Raw genomic sequence first — 15,796 nt, 5'->3', positions numbered from 1 at the left:
CGTCAGTATCTACAAAAGAATACGAAGCTTGTGAAGGTACACAGCCGTTCCGGCCGCACGCAAGCCTTGTCTCAGCGTGTTTATCGGGTGCGTTATGAAATGACAGGCTCCCCAGCGGAATTAAGGCACGTTATCAGAGGCTCCGAAAGGATTTTCTTCAGCCGCAAACCCCAGCCCTGGCTCAGGGACACGAGCTTCGGTGTGTCCCAATCGCCAGCCTCTCATTCCCTGCTGACTCTGTAAGGGGACGTGAAGCTTTCGCAGCGAAGTGGTCGCCGTGCCTAGCTTGTTGGCCAGGACTTTGGGATTTTTCCAGGAAAACTGGGCCTGTAAGATGGGTATGGTCCTGTGGAGATGTCTGCAGCACCTGGGCAAGGTGCTCCGTGGGTTGCCTGGTGTGTCTGTGCTCAGCCTGGGTTGCTCGTGTGGGTGTAGCCGATGTTTTTGGCTGGCAGAGACTGGATTTTTTTTGCCTCCGTGGCTCGACTGGCCCCGCCACTGTCACCCTGCTGTGTTTGATGGTCCGGAGCAGCCATGCATGAGGTGTGCACGTAAAGCTGTGGTGGTGAGAACCTTGCACGCGTCCCCTGAGTGTCCCTGTGGCCCGTGGGGAAAGACGCAGCGGTGCTCGGGCATGAGAGGCAGAGCGTGACTCGGTTTCCCCATCCCTGAGCCAGCGTGGTGGGGCAGGAGGTGGGGTGGTGCAGGGCACGGAGCTGTCCCCACACTTTGTTTCGGGGCAGAAAAACCGCAGTTCTCATCTGCAGATGTCTGGGCCCCAGGAGGCGTTGGGGACGGTCCTGCAGCCCTCGTAGCCCCCAACACAAGTGCAGGGCCTCCCGGAAGGTCTGCGGGGAGCTCCTCTGCGGCACTGCGAGGCCTGCGGAGATGGGACAGGGTGCCATCGGCAGTGACCTGTTGATTCGCCCGCAGCATCCTCTGGAGCTGGGACATCTCAGGCTGATCCCCCTGGAATCACCAGTGCTCCCAGCAGAGACGCCCACGGGTGCACCCCTTGCAGCCGGAGGGAGGGCAGCGCCTGGCTTCTCGGCAGAGATCCTCCTCTGTCTGCTGCTGCCAGCGATCCACGTGTGAGCAGCATCGCCGGGCACCGGGACAGCGTCCTTTCTCCCGGTCCTTGTCCCTCCCGTGCCACGCGCGCGCAAGAAACGCATCCTCGTGGGAGAAGTAACGCGGAGAGGAGTGAGAGGTGGCGCGTTGCACGTGAGAACCGTCGGGGCACGGGGAGAGCCTGTCCCCGGGCGTCGTGCAAGCGACGTGGCGAGCGTCGGTGCCAGAACGGACGCGGGTGCGCGAGAGCCGGTGCAAACACCCCGAGGCCGAGTGCCGATGGGTGGGAGCAGCCGTGGGGGGCTGGCCCGTGGGCCTGGGGCGCAGCTCTGCCCTGGGTGCGTGGCCGGGGAAGGGATGCACGGCTCGGTGCCGGAGACCCCACTGCGGTTGCTGCAGCAGCTCCGTGGCCATGGAAACAGCTGCAGGAGAGCAGGGGGATGCGAGGAAGGAGGGAGCAGACGGACCGCGGGGATGGACGTGCCTGACAAAGGAGGTGCCCGGCGCGAGCAGCTCCTCGTTATCCTCCTGGCATGATCTGTCGCAGCTCCGGCTGCTTCTGGGTCGCTTCCTTCCCCCGGCCAACTCCCTCCGAGCCATCCTGGAGAGGGATCCCGGGGCTCAGCGCTCCTTCTTGGTGTCCCACACGCCCACCCTGCCCGCCATGCTGAGCTCTGCGCAGTGTTTCTGAGCCCTGAGCGGGGACGCAGCCGCGTGTCCCGAGAGCATCCCAGGCCCCAGGTGATTCGGCGTGTGCCCCCCTTGCCGGCTGGCTGGTGGAGAGGTGAGGGGCCGGCCGGCTCCCGGGTGCCGGGGCAGTGACCGTGCTGGGCTGGAGAGACGCGCTTGGATCCTCTGGGCAAGGCTGGAGCGTGTTGGGGTCCCCGTCGTGGCGATGACAGGTAGGGGCTGAGGGGCTGGCGGCGGGCAGGGTTTAATTCTTCTCTCCCCTTGTCTCGCACCATGAATCGGGAGGAGCCACGTGCCGGGGGTGGCCTGGACCCTCATCCCAACCTCTCTGGATCCATCCCGGCCCTGGGCAGGGATGTTTGAATCCATCCTTGCTCTTTGAGGGCAGAGATTCTGCCGGGCTTTTCCAGTGGCAACAACTTTTGGGGTTCAAAGCCAACCCTACGTGTTTTGGGTGTGGGGCTGGGGGCCCCTCAGAGCTTGTCGGTGGGGGTGTCCTCAGGTCCCCAAAGTGGCTAAGGGGGAATTTCCTCATCTCCTTGGCCGCCCCGCAGCACCGTCCCGATGACCACCGTGTCCCTTCGCAGCAAGCCGACGGCCTCGCAAATCCCCGTGAGCAAAGGGATGAGGGTTCCTGCGCGGGGGGGATTTGCCACGTCCGCTTCAGGCTCTTCCCTCATCATCAGGTTTTACTCTGAGGCTTTTAATTCACATTAAAAAGGACTTTGTGACTGCTGCTGGGGCTGACCAGGGACGCTCAGGACCCCCATCCCTCGGCCTGTCCCCCACGAAAGCCCCCAGTCCCCTGGGAACGCGGCTCTTCACGTGGCGGCTCCGCCACCCGGGGAATCGGCAACACAGATTAACTCCCAAAATGTTTTAATTAAAACATAATTTTCCTGCGAGGAGGATCGTGAGGCACCAGTTATTGCCTAATTAGATGATCCAACTCGGGGGCTTTGCCGTGTGGGAAGAGACACAGCAAAAGCTCGGGGGGGATGTGCGGCAGCCCGGTGCCAGCACCCCCCTGGTCCCCTGGCCCTCCCTGGCCGAGGTGCCCTGTCCCCTCGAGCCTCGTCCTTGTCCCCAGCCACGGCCCAGGGCAGCATCTTACGGGGTCTGGCACAGGGAGGGCTCGGGCTTTGCAGATGGGTCGGTCTTGCCGTGCGTGGGACACGCCGTGGGTGCGGGGCGGCTGTGGGAGGCGTGTGGGGCCCAGGGCACGAGGGGTTTTGGCACAAGGTGCCCTGCGTTGGCCTGGCCGGTCGGAAAAAGGAGCAGAATGGGTCCAAACAGTGGGAAAAAGGTAAAGGAGAAAAGCTGTGCCGTGCCGTGCCGCGCCGTGCATCGCTGTGTAGTACTCTGCAGTGCCACGCTACGCCGTGCCTCGCAGTGCCGTGGTGCGTTGCGCGTGCCGAATCACGCCAAACTTTCCTGTGCCGTGAGGTGCCGTGCCGCGCAACGCGGTGTTCAACCAGGTCGTGCCGTGCTGTGCCGTGCTGTGCCTTGCTACGCCGTGCCACGCTGCGCCGCGCCGTGCCAACAGCAACTACGTGGCCAGAGGAAGCGTGCGAGACGACCGCTCGCGTCCGTGACCTGCGGCTGGGCACGGGCGCTTTGGGGGCACCGGTGCAGCGCCCGTGGCGCGTGTGGCCAAGACCACCAAGACCCGCGTGGGGTGGCTCCCTGCCTCAGTTTCCCCTTTGGCAGCGGGGTGTTGCTGCATCACCTCAGTGCCGCTAAGGGCACTGCAGCAGTCATGCAAACCCTCGGGGACGTACCTTCCTTCTTCCTCACCCTCTCCAAGCGCTCTCAGCCCTTTCCCTGGCATCCCTGTGTCCCCCCAGAGCAGTCCCAGCTCCCCCCCCCATTCTCACCCTCCAGGACTTTCTAGAAGCAACCGAGCCGACCTGGATCTGTCCGCGTGTCCTGCGTCGTCCCCAAGCAGCGGCACACCTCTGCATTTCGGGAACCTGGTGCAGCTCCCACCTGGCCGGGCTGGAGGCGGCTGGCGCAGGGAAAGGCCGCGGTGGTCGCGGTTGCCACTCGGGTCGGTGGGGAGCCGGTGGGGAAGGTGTCTGGGTGTAACCCCCCCCGGGGTGCTTATTCTCAGGACGAAGGATGAGGATAGCGAGCACGGGGCACTCGAAGGAAACCTCTCTGCGGGGGTTTGGGGTCCTCGGACGGGGCCGGGGGCTGCGTGACCCGTGCAGGAAGGATGCTCGGGGGTTCACCGGGGTGTTACCGGGGAACCGAGTGGATCCCGGCTCGCTGGCCGCCCCAAACGCTCAGGGCTGAGCCGCTTCCAGCCGTGGCTTTGCCCCCCCCCCCCCCCCCCCCCCCCCGCCAGGTTTGTGTGGCAAAGCCTGGGCAGGGCGCTCCGTGGGGGTGGGTGCCGTGGGGTGGGATGCGGGGCGGGATGCCCGGCGTGGGGGCACCGTGCTGGATGCAGAGGGGGTTCGGGCTGTGGGGCAGGGGGGCCGGGACCGCAGGGTCCCCCCTCGCCGTGCCATGCCGGGTGGAGCGGGCCGTGCCGAGCCGTGCCGAGCCGGCGGGAGGAGCCGAGCTGCGGTGCCGCCCCCCCGGTGCCGCCCCCGGCCGGCGCCGCTCGGTGGGGCAGAGCCGGGTCGGGCACCACCGCCTGCAGCCGCGCCGGGCACGGCCGAGCCGGGCCGAGTCGAGCCGAGCCGAGCCGGGCCGAGCCGAGCCGAGCCGAGCCGAGCCGAGCCGAGCCGAGCCGCACCGGGGCGGCGGCAGCAGCAGCGGCCATGTACGGTGAGTGCCTGCGGGGGACGAGCCCGGTGGGGCGGCGCCGGGCCTGGGCCGGTCCCGGGGCCGGTCTGGGGCCGTGCGTGCCCCCCGCTTCCCGGGGACTTGGGCTCGTCCCCGCCCCGGGCAGGACTGTGCATCCCCGGGCCCGGTTAGGGGTTCGCCTCGTCCCGAGTGGGGGGACCTCGTTCTTTATAGGGCGGTGCACCCCCCTTTACTGGGTGTATCCCCCCTTTGGGGTGGGGGGGTCTGTATCCTATAGAGAGCTGTGCGCCCCCCTTTACTGGGGGGTGACCCCTCTTTGGGGTTGAGGTGGCCTTGGTGCACCCCCTAAGTTACTGGGGGGGTTATCCCTTCTTTGGGTTTGGGGGGGACTTTGGTCCTATATAAAGCTGTCCATCTCCCTAGGTACTGGGGGTGACCCCCCTTTGGGTTTGGGGGGGACCTTGGTCTTTTACAGGGTTGTGCATCCCCCCAGTTTCTGGAGGGTGACCCCCCTTCGGGGCTGGGACACACACTGAGGTCCCAGAAAGGGCTGTGAATGGCCCCTTTGTCACTGGGGCACTGTCCCCTTCCTGGGGGGACCACGGGCCCTTAACAGCCCCCCCAACCCGGTTTCCTGGGGTCACCTGCTCCCCCCGGGCTGGGAGGGCCTTGCGTCTGTACAGGACCAATGACCCCTGTACTGCTGGGGGACACCCAGTCCTTGGGGGGGGGGACCCTTGGGTGCTATATAGGGCTCTTCAGCTCCACCTGGTTAACTGGGAGGGGGGGGAAGGAGTGTCACACCCCCCCCCCCAGATCTTGGTCCTATATATGACCCCCCTTGCGATGCTGGGGAGCTGCCTGGACTCTGGCGTGGGGCAGACCTCGCTCCCATATAGGCCCATGCACCCTGGGGTGTTTGGGGGTCCCCCCCGTTGACCCCCATGCTGTCACTGTTGTCACCCCTCTGTGCAGTGCGGCCATATGGGGTCCCACGTCCCCAACCGGTGATGCCGTGTGCATAATGGGGAGCAGCTGGCGGAGCAGCTGGCCGCCCCCCCCCCCCCTGCCTGGGGCTGCGGGCCCCGCTAAGCTGCTGGGAGCTTTTGGGATGTGCCGGGGGGTGGCCGGGTGGCTCTTAAATCCGCGCTGCCCGAGCATCCTTCCCTGGGCCGTCAGCACGCGGCGAGCATCGCAGAGAAGGGAGCCCCTGATCGCTGCCCTTCCTTGGGGGCTCCCAGCCCACCCCGAGGGCTGCGGGGTCAGTTTGGGGCTGAGCCCAAAAGCCCCCCTCTCTGCGAGGTGCTGCGGTGCCGGCGGTGAGTGCACGGTGGGACGCGACAGGAGGGAGATGGGTGGGCAGGGTGCCGGCCTCCCCGGGGTGATGGGGTGCTTGTTTTGGGGTTCAATGGGGTGCATGGGGAGGGGTGTCCTGAGATGCGTTGGGATGCAGCACCTCCCTCCTGCGGGGCGAGGAGTGGAGCCCGTGGGCTTGGGGAGCGGGTCTCTACCTAGCGGGGCTGGGGGGGAGGGAAGCTGAGGCAGGACGCGCTGGTTCTGTTCCTCTCCTCGTCACCGTGCTGACTCCTCTGGCCTCGGTTGAGTCATTCAGGTCTCTCAGCTGGTATTTTTCCACCCGCAAAACGAGGGGGATGTTTCCCTCCCCTGCTCGGCCGTGGCAGCCCGCAGTGACGGCTGCTGCATGCCCCGGGGACGCGGCCCCTCTGCGGCACCCCCAAGCCAGGGTTCCCCGCTCGTTCCCAGCCCAGGACCCGGCTGTCTGGCGTGGGATGGCAGCGATGCTCTTACTGCAGGGCAGTCATCCCCGATGTGGAAATACTTCCACCCGTGCCCTTTCCATCTGAGCTCCCTGCCTTGCTCAGGGCTGTTGCATCCGCACTGGGGCTCGGGCAGATTTTGGGGGGGTGTGGGGGGGGTGCATTGGCAATTTGTGCCGCTGGCAAGCAGGAATTTGTGGGGAGCTGCTGTCGTCATCCGAGCAATTTGCAGCAGCCTGGAGCGCGTAATAATCCTCTCTGCCGGGGAACTGCGGGGGACCCCAGTCCCTCTGCGAACCTGGGGGAGAACTGAGATGCGGGTCCCCAGGAGCCCCGCCAGCCCCCCCCCCCCCCGCCGATGTCCGACCTGACCCGAGGGGTGTGACACGCTCCGGTTGTCCCCTGGGATCCTGGCTGGGCGGCCAGCGCGTCCTGCCCACGGGGAATGGCAATGCCACATCAGCTCCTCTTACCCACAGGTTGTGCCTCTGCTCGCGTCTTGGGGGAGCCCCTTAGGGTGGGGAAGGGCAACAGCGTCTCTGGGGACCTGAATGTGACTTCGAGGACGAAAGCCAGGCTGGTCCCTTCCCCGGTAGCGCTGGTGGCCAGGCGTTGCTGCGGCTCGTGGTCCTGGAAAGCATCCAGGCGCTGGAAAGCTCTGTGGGATACTTTGGATGAAAGGTGCATTAGGAATGCACAGGATTATTGGTATCTTTTTAATCTCTCTTTTAACTATCTCTCGGCCTGAGGGAAGGATTAGACCGGTGACTGGCGATGGATTTTTCTCCGTGGACAGGACAAAGTGGTGCCGGACGTTTGTTCTGTTATGGGGGAGACCCGCAGCCTCCCTGGGAGAGGTGATCAGAGGGGCAGCATGGGGGACATGGGCCACCCTTTGCATCCCCCTAATGCTGCAGCGCTGGCGCCTGGCGCTGAGCTGGCGTTTGCGCGTGCCAGGCAAGAGCGGCGTGCCGGCATGGCGATGCCTGGCGCCCGCGGCTCGTGGCGTGGGGCCGTGGCGGTGGCCGTGCACGCGGAACAGGGCTGCTGGGGGTCTGCACCTGTTTTCTTTTGGTTTTCTTTTGGTTTCTTTTGGTTTTCCTTTGGTTTTCTTTTGCATTCACTGGTGAAAACGGGACATCCAACCTTCGACCCCGGCCGTGCCAGCCTGGTGCCGTGCAAACCGCAGTTTGGTGAGCTGAACCTTCAGGCTGGTGTCCCTGTCTCCGGTGGGAGCTCGCTGTCCTGAGCCTGGCCTGGGGATCAGCTGCTCCACGGGAGATTTCGCACCGCAGGAGCTGGGCTGCTGCTATCAGGTTTTGGCCGGCAAAAGAGCGTGGTTACCCCACACTCGGGGGGGTGCGATGGCCCCGGCTGCAGGAGAAGCCCGGCGCTTTGTGTACCCAGCCGCCAGCAACCCTCCTGCTTCGCTGCCGTCTCCAGGAGGCAGGGCTTTAATTCCGAAATACGTACAAAAGGCAGAGCGAGCTCGGTGGGCTGAAAGCGCTCCAGCGACGCGGCCGTAGGGAGAGCAGGGAGCAAGGGAGCAGCGCAGATGGGATGGGGTTGACGTTTCTACGGGGGGTTCCCGGTGGAGCTCGGCTACGAGTCCCCCCCCTGTGCTTTTGGCAGCTTCTGGGAAGGCGGCGTGTGTCGGAGCTGCGGCAGCAAACCTTCGGGAGACGTATCCCCGCCGGCCGGCCCCGAAGCCGCTCACCTCAGTTTGTTTCCTCTACATTCTCTCGCTTTGCTTTCTGGTCACCGGCACAAGCTGTCTCCTCCCACGCCAGCCGAGCTGGAAATAGAGAAGGTTCCCTTTTTTTTTCCTTTCAGCAGCAGCTGGAGTAGGGGAAATGAGGTTTTTTTGGCTGCCCGGGGAGGAGGCGGTGGCGGCGGTGGGTGCCAGCAAGGTCCCTGTGAGCTGTCTGGGGCTGCCAGCGTGCCACTGAGTCACAGCCAGCAGCCGCACAAGCGGATGGGTTTTGCGCTAAATAAATAGTGTTTGGTGGGACTGGATGGCTCAGCAGGGGAATGTGAAATGCAATTAAGATATTTTTTTTTTGGCTTTTTTTTTTTTTTTTTAATTCTATGCTTTTTAACTAAATGATCTGCAAATTAATTCAGAGGAAAAGGGGCTGTTTGTGGTGCTGGCAGTGCTGGGGGCTTTCCCGAGCTCTCATATGGGTTTGCGTTAAACCTCGATGGCTGTGGCTGAGTCCGGGGCTTTTTTCCTGGTGCGTTTCCAGACGGCATCACTGTGTCCAGCCAGGATTTGACCCCTGCAGTGAAAATGGGGACTCCTCTGCCTGGAGCAAACACTGGAGGGGATTGTACCAGGCTGGGAGCTGGCATTGCTCCCCTCAAACTTCATCAAGCCCCACCGCTTAAGGGCTCTGGTAATTGCTTGCGCAATCAGTAATTGCACAAGAAAATGCGCTTCCAGAGATGCTCTGCTCCTGGCTGAGGCCTCTGTAGCTCTGTCGCAGGTCGCTCTGCTTTGGGGACAGGACTTGTTCCCCCTCCGCAGGGACTGCACGCAACCCAGAAAGGCTGGAGAGAAAGCGTGGCCGTGGCCGGTCCCGTCACGTTCCTGTCTCTCTGTAAATGAGGGTGTCTGGTCGCTTTTTGTGCCAAAAAACTAAAACTGGCTGTGGGCTTTGATGCAGCTTATCTTGGGGAAATAGGAAACCACGGAAACGTGTCTGGTCAGCCTCTCACAAAGGTCCTTGTTGTGTTTTTTGTCCAACGTGCAAAACAGGGGGATTTGCGTGGGGTTTTTTCCTCTAAAAACCTTTCACGCTTGCGAGCCTGCCCGTGTCCTTGGCCGTTCTGCCGCATCCGGCTCTGCGCTGCGTGGGGCAAGTCCTTGGCCTCGCAAAATGATCCCGGCTCTTCGTTCAGCAATTTTCGGAGGCTGGTCCTGATGCTGGGTGGACGGCTGTCTCCATCAGAGCTTCCCTACCTACGCGGTCCAGACCAGACATCCCATCCACGCGATGCCGGGCGAACGTCTTGCATCGAGGAGCCGGAGTTTGAGTGAATTTCCTGCTATTTAAGCTTTTTCCTCCCTCCAGCTTTCCCTCTGCCATGTGTTGTATAATGAAACCAGGCACCCATTAAGGCGCTTAACTCCCCTTCTCCTCCCCTCGCATCGGCGCTGCCAGGTACTCAGTGCAAAGCCCTCGGCGTGCGGCTCTGCCCTTAATGGGTGGTTTCCCCCCCCCACGGCGCGTAAAAGGGCTGGTGTGGTCTTAATGCCCGAGTCTAATCACCACTGTGAAATATTAATTAATCTGGCCGCTATTGAAGCTTTGCGCGCGCGCGCTGCGGTGTCGGAGCGGCAGGCTCGGTCGAGCGGTGAAGTGTAAATAATGGAGGGCCGAATCCGTCGCTGGTGTAAGCCGGCAGCGGGGGTGATTGACGTCCCGCCGCTCACCACGGAGCTGGTAAAGCTGGATTTGATGCCTGCGTGCCTCGAGCTGTCGGCATTTGTTGGGGGGGGGGGGGGAACAGATAGAAGGGAGCGTGTTTCGGCAAATCCAGGTGGGATTCGGACATGCTGGCCCCAGCGTGGATTCGGTCTCTGGAGCGGGTCCCGTTTGGGGGGGTCCCAGCACAGAGCTGTACGCTTGGGGTCTGCGTGGAGCCGCTTTGCCCCCCGGCCCCGGTGTCTGCCCCGGAAAGCCCCGGCTGCGTCGGTGGAAGCGAGGCGAGCGCAGCGCGTGGAGGAGTGCCAGGGGGAAGCTGCGAATTTAATTGCTGAGCTAAAAGGCTTTGCGCCGACGGCTCCGAGCGGGCTGCAGGCGACGTCTGGGAGAGCGTTTCCCTCTCCGGCATGTTCCTGTCCATCCCGCTCAGCGACATGAGAAATACGTCCTGGCAGCGGCAGCCTTGGCTTGCCAGTCCCGGGTGTCTCTGCTCTTCCTTTGCTGTCGGTGCCTCGAAATATTTCGCTGTTCCTTCGTGCCGGCGTCAAGAGACACGGCTCCCCTCGGTCAGCGCTGCCTTGTGCTGCCCTTGGAGGTTTGGGTCTTCTGCGACATCCCCGAAAGCGTCTCTGCTCACAGATGAGCTGTCTGCTTTTGTAACACCCCCTTTACAGATGCCGAAGGACACTTGGATGAGCGGCGGTTAACGAGTGGGAAAGGGAACGAGCCGTGGCCGTGCAGCTCGAACTGTTTGGAAAGGTCAGGAACTATTAATTAACATCAGGACGTTGCTCTGAATTACCGAGCTGGAGGGGCGAGCTGGATTTGGCCACCTCCCCAGTTCTTCCTCCGCTAAAAGTGGTAGAGGTCTAATACAACCGCCCAGGGTCCCTCATCTTTTCGTGGCTGCTCTTTTCCAACAGCTCTTCTTTGCACCGGGCTGATCCGAACTGCTCGATCCTGCTCCTCTCCTGGTTTGGGGGCTGCCGTTGCCTCCCCCTGCCAGGGCACGGGGCACCTTGCTGTCCTCACCCCGTTCCTGGCGCAGCACGCTGCGAGGAAGGTGTTGGGCCGTGGTTTTAATCGGTGCCCGGCGCGTTTGGCTCTCTTAAACGTGATTAGAGAGAGATTTATTGGCTTGCTTTACAGCTCTGCTGGCCCGTGGGGTCGTGCCGATTTACATCGGGGTCTGCCCTGGCTCTGCGGGGGTGCGGAGGCAAAGGGAGGCTGGCTGGTGCCGAAGCTGGATTTTAATGTAGGTTTTGGTGGCTCTTAAATTGGGGGCAGAAGCTCAGAGGAGCACCTGAGCAAGGCTTTCCCTCGGGCCAGCTCCCAGCCACGCTTGCTTATGGCTCCGGGCTTTCCCCTGGGAACGGCTTTCGGGGAGGAGGGGGATCTGCAAGCGGTGCCCTACATCTCTTCCATCCCTCGGGGCACCGAGTCCATCCCTGCTCCCTGCCAGCGTCGCTTGTTTCTTGCCTTCCTTGGTATTTTTTTGCCCCCCCCTTTCCCAGGGGCTGGGGTTCCTCGCTCCATCCCTCTGCCCACCCTGGGGATGGAAAATAGGACTGATGGGTCTCTGGGCCAACTTAAATATTGCTCAGTGACATTTCTAACGCCTAGCAGGGAGATTTCATCCTTTTGCCCGGGCACGCTCACCCACCGGGTGCCAAAGGGCTGAGGGAGTCGGAGGAGACTCTCACGTCGGCTGTATAAATGAGATTTTGCTAAGCGGATTAGGGAAAGGTCTCTGGTTCGGTGCGGGGCTCAGGGGACGACAGCGCTGGGTTGGTGGTACAACCCCTACCTTCAGGCTGGTGGGTTTGCTTGGAGTTAAGAGAGCGACCTTCATGGGATATTAGGTTTAATGAGGGATTTTGCGTGATTCAATTAAGATTTATTTGCAATCACTTGGAGTGCCCTTATTAAGTAAATTCCAGGCCTCGAATAATATGGCCATAAGGTTTTCCAGCCGTGCTTATTGCCGGGATGTCGTTAAAATGGAGACAGGGGAAGGGATTAACGAGGAAAAGCTTGAGGTCAGAGCACTGGTGGGAGAGCGCGTGGTCGCTTCGGGAGGCGAGCTGGGCTTGTGTCCCGTTCTCAGCCGGCCGTACTCTATCCCAAAACCCCCAGTTACAGCTGGTACCAGTGACCCCCGCCCCTGGAAACGCATGCAACTAGTTTAGCTGAGAACCTCGAGGCTCATGCCGGTATCGGAGCAGCTAAGCGGGGGTTATGCTAGCAAGCCGCAGTCGCCCGGACTGAAAGACTGTAATTATCTCCAATTAGATCCACTTTCTGGGAGCTGAGCTATCAAAGCAAAAGGCCCTTTTGGCTCGCTTTGCCCCCTGGCAAGAGCGCAGATGCGACCTGCCGCGGCTGGGAGCGGCGGCGAAGAGCCCGATAAATGCCACCGGGGTGCCCCGGGCGGGCGCAAGACGGAGGTGACACGCGTTATCATGTAGCTGCAGGAGCCAGCGCTGCTCCTGGGTTTCCCACCTTATTCCCTCCACGGGGAGAGGCTCGAGTCACGTCTCTCCGTGCCTCGATTTACCTGATCTCTTAAGAAAATCCACGTCCTTGGCGCCCGCAGCGGCGGGCTGCCAGCAGGAGGAGAGCGTGACGCACCGTGCGGGTCCGTGCTCGCGCGTCTGTCGCATCCCTGGATGCTGTTTCGGGGTCAGCTCCGACCTGCTGAGCCTCCCTCCTTGTCAGCGCCGCCCGCAAACAAACGATGCTTGATGTGCCGAACGGGACAGCTCTGGCCTCAAGGGACCTTGAAAAACCACCCCCGTCCTCCCCCTCGGGCCCCTCCGAAATGCCCAACTTCCCCGGCCGCCCCCGCGTACCGGTGCAGACGCTGGCAGAGCAAAGCCAGCGCCGTTCCCAGCTGCCATCGGAGCCGCCTCGGTGACTCAGCAGCCGTGCTGAAAGCTCCCTTATTTATTTAAACGCCTGCTCCCCGCTCGGTTGAGCTGAGCATCCCCTGCAGCGATGCTGCCGCTCGGCGAGGAGGAGAGCGATACCCGGCACTCCGAGCCCCCCGGTTTGTTCCGGACACGATGGCTTTGACCACCTGGGCTCTCGGCCCCGCGCTGCGGCTCTGTGCCGCCGGCCCTGCCTGCTCCTGGGAGATGCTGCCCGTGGCCGGAGCAGGTACCTTCTCCCCGCTTTGTTTTTCCCCGGAGTGCTGGGTTGGATCTTCTGGGAGGGGGAAACCACCCTGGCTGCCGGTGACCTTCGGTGTCATCCTTCTGTTTTTTAAATGCTTCGTGCCAGCCCGGGCTGGAGGATTGCGTTGTGGCTGCGGGGAGGGGGGGGTTTGTCCTCACGGAGCCGGGGAGCGGGGACGCCGCCGGTCGGTGCCTTGCTCGGGCTGGCGCAGGGTGCGTGGGGTCGGTGTGGTGGGTGCTAAAGGAAACCGGTGTCTGGAAGAAGAAATGTCTGTCTGAGCCCCTCGGCGGGTTGTTGCTAGCCCCAGCGTTGGGGTTTGGTGCTGTGAGGGACCCGTCAGGGTCAGACCTGGGTTTGTTGCTCTCTGGAGAGCCCTCGGAGGGGGGAAATAACATAAGGGAAAATCTCGCTCGAGGGCTGTGTCATTTTTACTCTGCTTTTTTAAGGATTTATGATCTCTCTCTGCCTGTGTATGTGCCGGCTGGGCAAAATCGAGAGAAGGCAGGGGTTTGGGGAAGGAAAGTTTCTCTGGGTTTCGTGCAAGCAGAGTAAGAGAGACGCTTTCCGTGCCCGGCTGCGGAGAGCTCAGCCCTCTTACCAGCCATCAGAGAGTCTCCCCCGAAGGCACTGCTCCGTAAGAGACCCTGTCCTTCTGCTCGGCCGTGGTGGGATCCTGCCCACCAGCGGCCTGAGGTGCTTTGGGTTGAGCAGCGTTCCTGCTTTTCCCCCTGACCGCGCTTGTCCCCCCATCTCGTGGGACTGATGGTCACCCGGGTCCCCTCTCCTGGCCAGACGCTTTGGGTCTTTGTCTCTCTCCCGCTGCTGCTTTCTGTAGGTGAGGCCTTAAAAATCTCCTGCTTCTGGAAGAAGAGGTCGTGTTAGGTGAGAGGGAAGGCATTAGATTTAATTATGCAATTAGTATTGATGGGATCCGTGCTGCGTCTGCTCTTCAGGTTCATTCATCAGGATGAGGGTGGTGGATTGGGAACGTGGCTGGGCTCTTTGCTCCTCTCCCAGGGCTAGGAATGTGCGTTAATCCTGAAAATACTCTAAAATCACATTTTGGGAGGTGAGATAATGACCGAGGAGGTGGAAGGGACCTGGCTTCTTGGCTAACGGGATCGCTTCTGGAGAAACTCTCTGGCTATTTTGCAGGGAGAGCTGGTGGCCCATGCTGAGACGCCGGCAGGGACTCGTGGCCCGGCGAGGTGAGATAAGTCACGCTGCCTCGGCCGTCCCGGGCGCGGGGAATTTATTAAGAGGATTCAGGAGATCATCAGACGCTCGTCTGCGTGAGTGGCAAACGAGAATTTATTAAGAGGCCAGATTAAAAGTACTTCGGAAAAAAAGAGCAAAATCGATCGAAGGCAGCTGAGAAGGGAGGAGGGGGAGCAGCGGATATGAGACTTGGAAATAAAATATCGGATCGCGGGAAGGTGCGGAGGGGTTTGCAGGGAGAACTCGAGAGGTGCAAGGAGCTCTGTACCACTGCAGCGTTGCTGGGACTGCTGGGCCTGGGGACCCCAAAGGGGACCCCAAAGCAAGCGGCAGCCTCCCCCCGCGCGAGCACCCGCCGTCGGAAGCGAACGCGCTGGGGAAGCGAGCGAGCACGTTGCAGGAAGCGAGCGGTGCCAGCGCCGGGAGCTGGCGCGAGCAGGCGTGAGCTCATGCGTTCCAGCGCGAGCGGTCACCGGCTCCCGCCGGCGCAGCCTTTGTCCCCCCCCAGCTTCTGCTTCTCGGCGGCGGTTGCCAAAAAGCAGCCCCGAATTACTCACGCTTCCCCGGGCTCGTAAAGGCCGGTGCTTTGGGGTGGCTGACGTCGGTCTCCTCCGCGGGGTGCAGCATCCGAGTAACGCCAGGCCCCGGGGAAAAAATGCATTGTGCTGGAGCAAGGGGTGTCCTGGGGTGCAAAGCCCTCGGCGCGGCGCTGGGGAGGGGAGCGCGTCCAGCGATCTCTTTTATTTTTTTCATTTTTTTGTGAATAAACAAACTCTGCAGATATTCGTCAGTGGCCAGGAGGCGAGGCGGTGCTGGTACAGCTTTACGCAGGGGGATGTAGCAGGGTGGAGATGCCCGCGGATGCTGGACTCTCCGGTGCCGCAGCACCGTGCTTGGTGCGAGTGGGAGCACGACGGATGCTCGAGAGCCCGCCTGGACCGCCGGCCGCTCCCGAGCCAAAGACGTGGGGGGATCCGTGGCCGCTGCGGAGCGTGTGCCGCGACCCTCAGAAACAGGATCTGGCCCAGGGAGAAATATCCAGGTTGCGAACGATCCCTTCCTCAGCAGCTCCCCGAAAGCAGAGTGGGGGATCGCAGCCGCGTTTGGGCTGTTTGGCGGCTGGGGCTAACTGCTTTGCTCAGAGTCGGGATGCGGTTGATGCCCGCCGGTCGCTGGCCTGCGGAGTTGCTGCGGCGAGGGGTTTTGGCTCTCGGAGAGGCTGCGCAGCACACGGCTTGTGTAGCGGGAAACAAGCTGAGGCCCCTGAAAAAGAGAGGCAGGGTTTGGTCGTGTGGGTGTCCCGCAAAACACAGGTCACTCGGTGCCCCCCTCGGGGGAGAGGGACGGCGGTCCGGCAGCCCAAAGGTAGGGGGGCAATCCAAGGTGTTTGGTGTTTCTCAGCAGCTCGGCTTGGGAGCTGCAAACAGGAAAATGCATTTTCCTTTCATAGCCTTGATAAAATGCTCTCTCTTCTCCTCCCGCCTCACTGTCTCCAGCAGCCTGTGCCGTATCGCTGCCGGCTCCACGGGGAGCGCGGGGCAGGGTGTGAGTAGTGTGTCCTCGGGTGAGGGGTTGGAGGAAAGAGCTCTTGGTCTGAGGACATGGAAAAGAGGATCTTGCGAGATACAGAGGCGCAGATTTAGGGAAACTTTGGCCGTCTTGGTCTCTGGAGGCTGCTTT

The 15,796-nt window shown here is 62.2% G+C and overlaps 1 protein-coding gene across 5 annotated transcripts in view; it reads left to right on the top strand.

Moving 5' to 3' along the window:
• Positions 1-4,412: 4,412 nt before the first annotated feature.
• EFR3B (EFR3 homolog B) overlaps positions 4,413-15,796 on the top strand; it is a 36,718-nt gene continuing 25,334 nt past the window's right edge. For 2 of the 5 annotated variants that reach the window (XM_075750303.1, XM_075750302.1), the window contains exon 1: positions 5,708-5,834. Coding sequence is in view for 3 of the 5 variants with exons in the window: in XM_075750305.1 (XP_075606420.1) it covers positions 12,787-12,880 (94 nt within the window). In the remaining 2 variants the exon portion in view is untranslated. Of the gene's footprint in view, positions 4,537-5,707; positions 5,835-12,571; positions 12,881-15,796 lie in introns of those variants that run through there. The other 3 variants (XM_075750306.1, XM_075750305.1, XM_075750304.1) reach the window with 3 other exon arrangements.

The sequence above is a fragment of the Balearica regulorum genome, chromosome 3 (assembly GCF_011004875.1).
Source record: "Balearica regulorum gibbericeps isolate bBalReg1 chromosome 3, bBalReg1.pri, whole genome shotgun sequence".
In the NCBI taxonomy this organism is placed as follows: domain Eukaryota; kingdom Metazoa; phylum Chordata; class Aves; order Gruiformes; family Gruidae; genus Balearica; species Balearica regulorum.
This window is presented reverse-complemented; position numbering and strand designations above follow the sequence as displayed.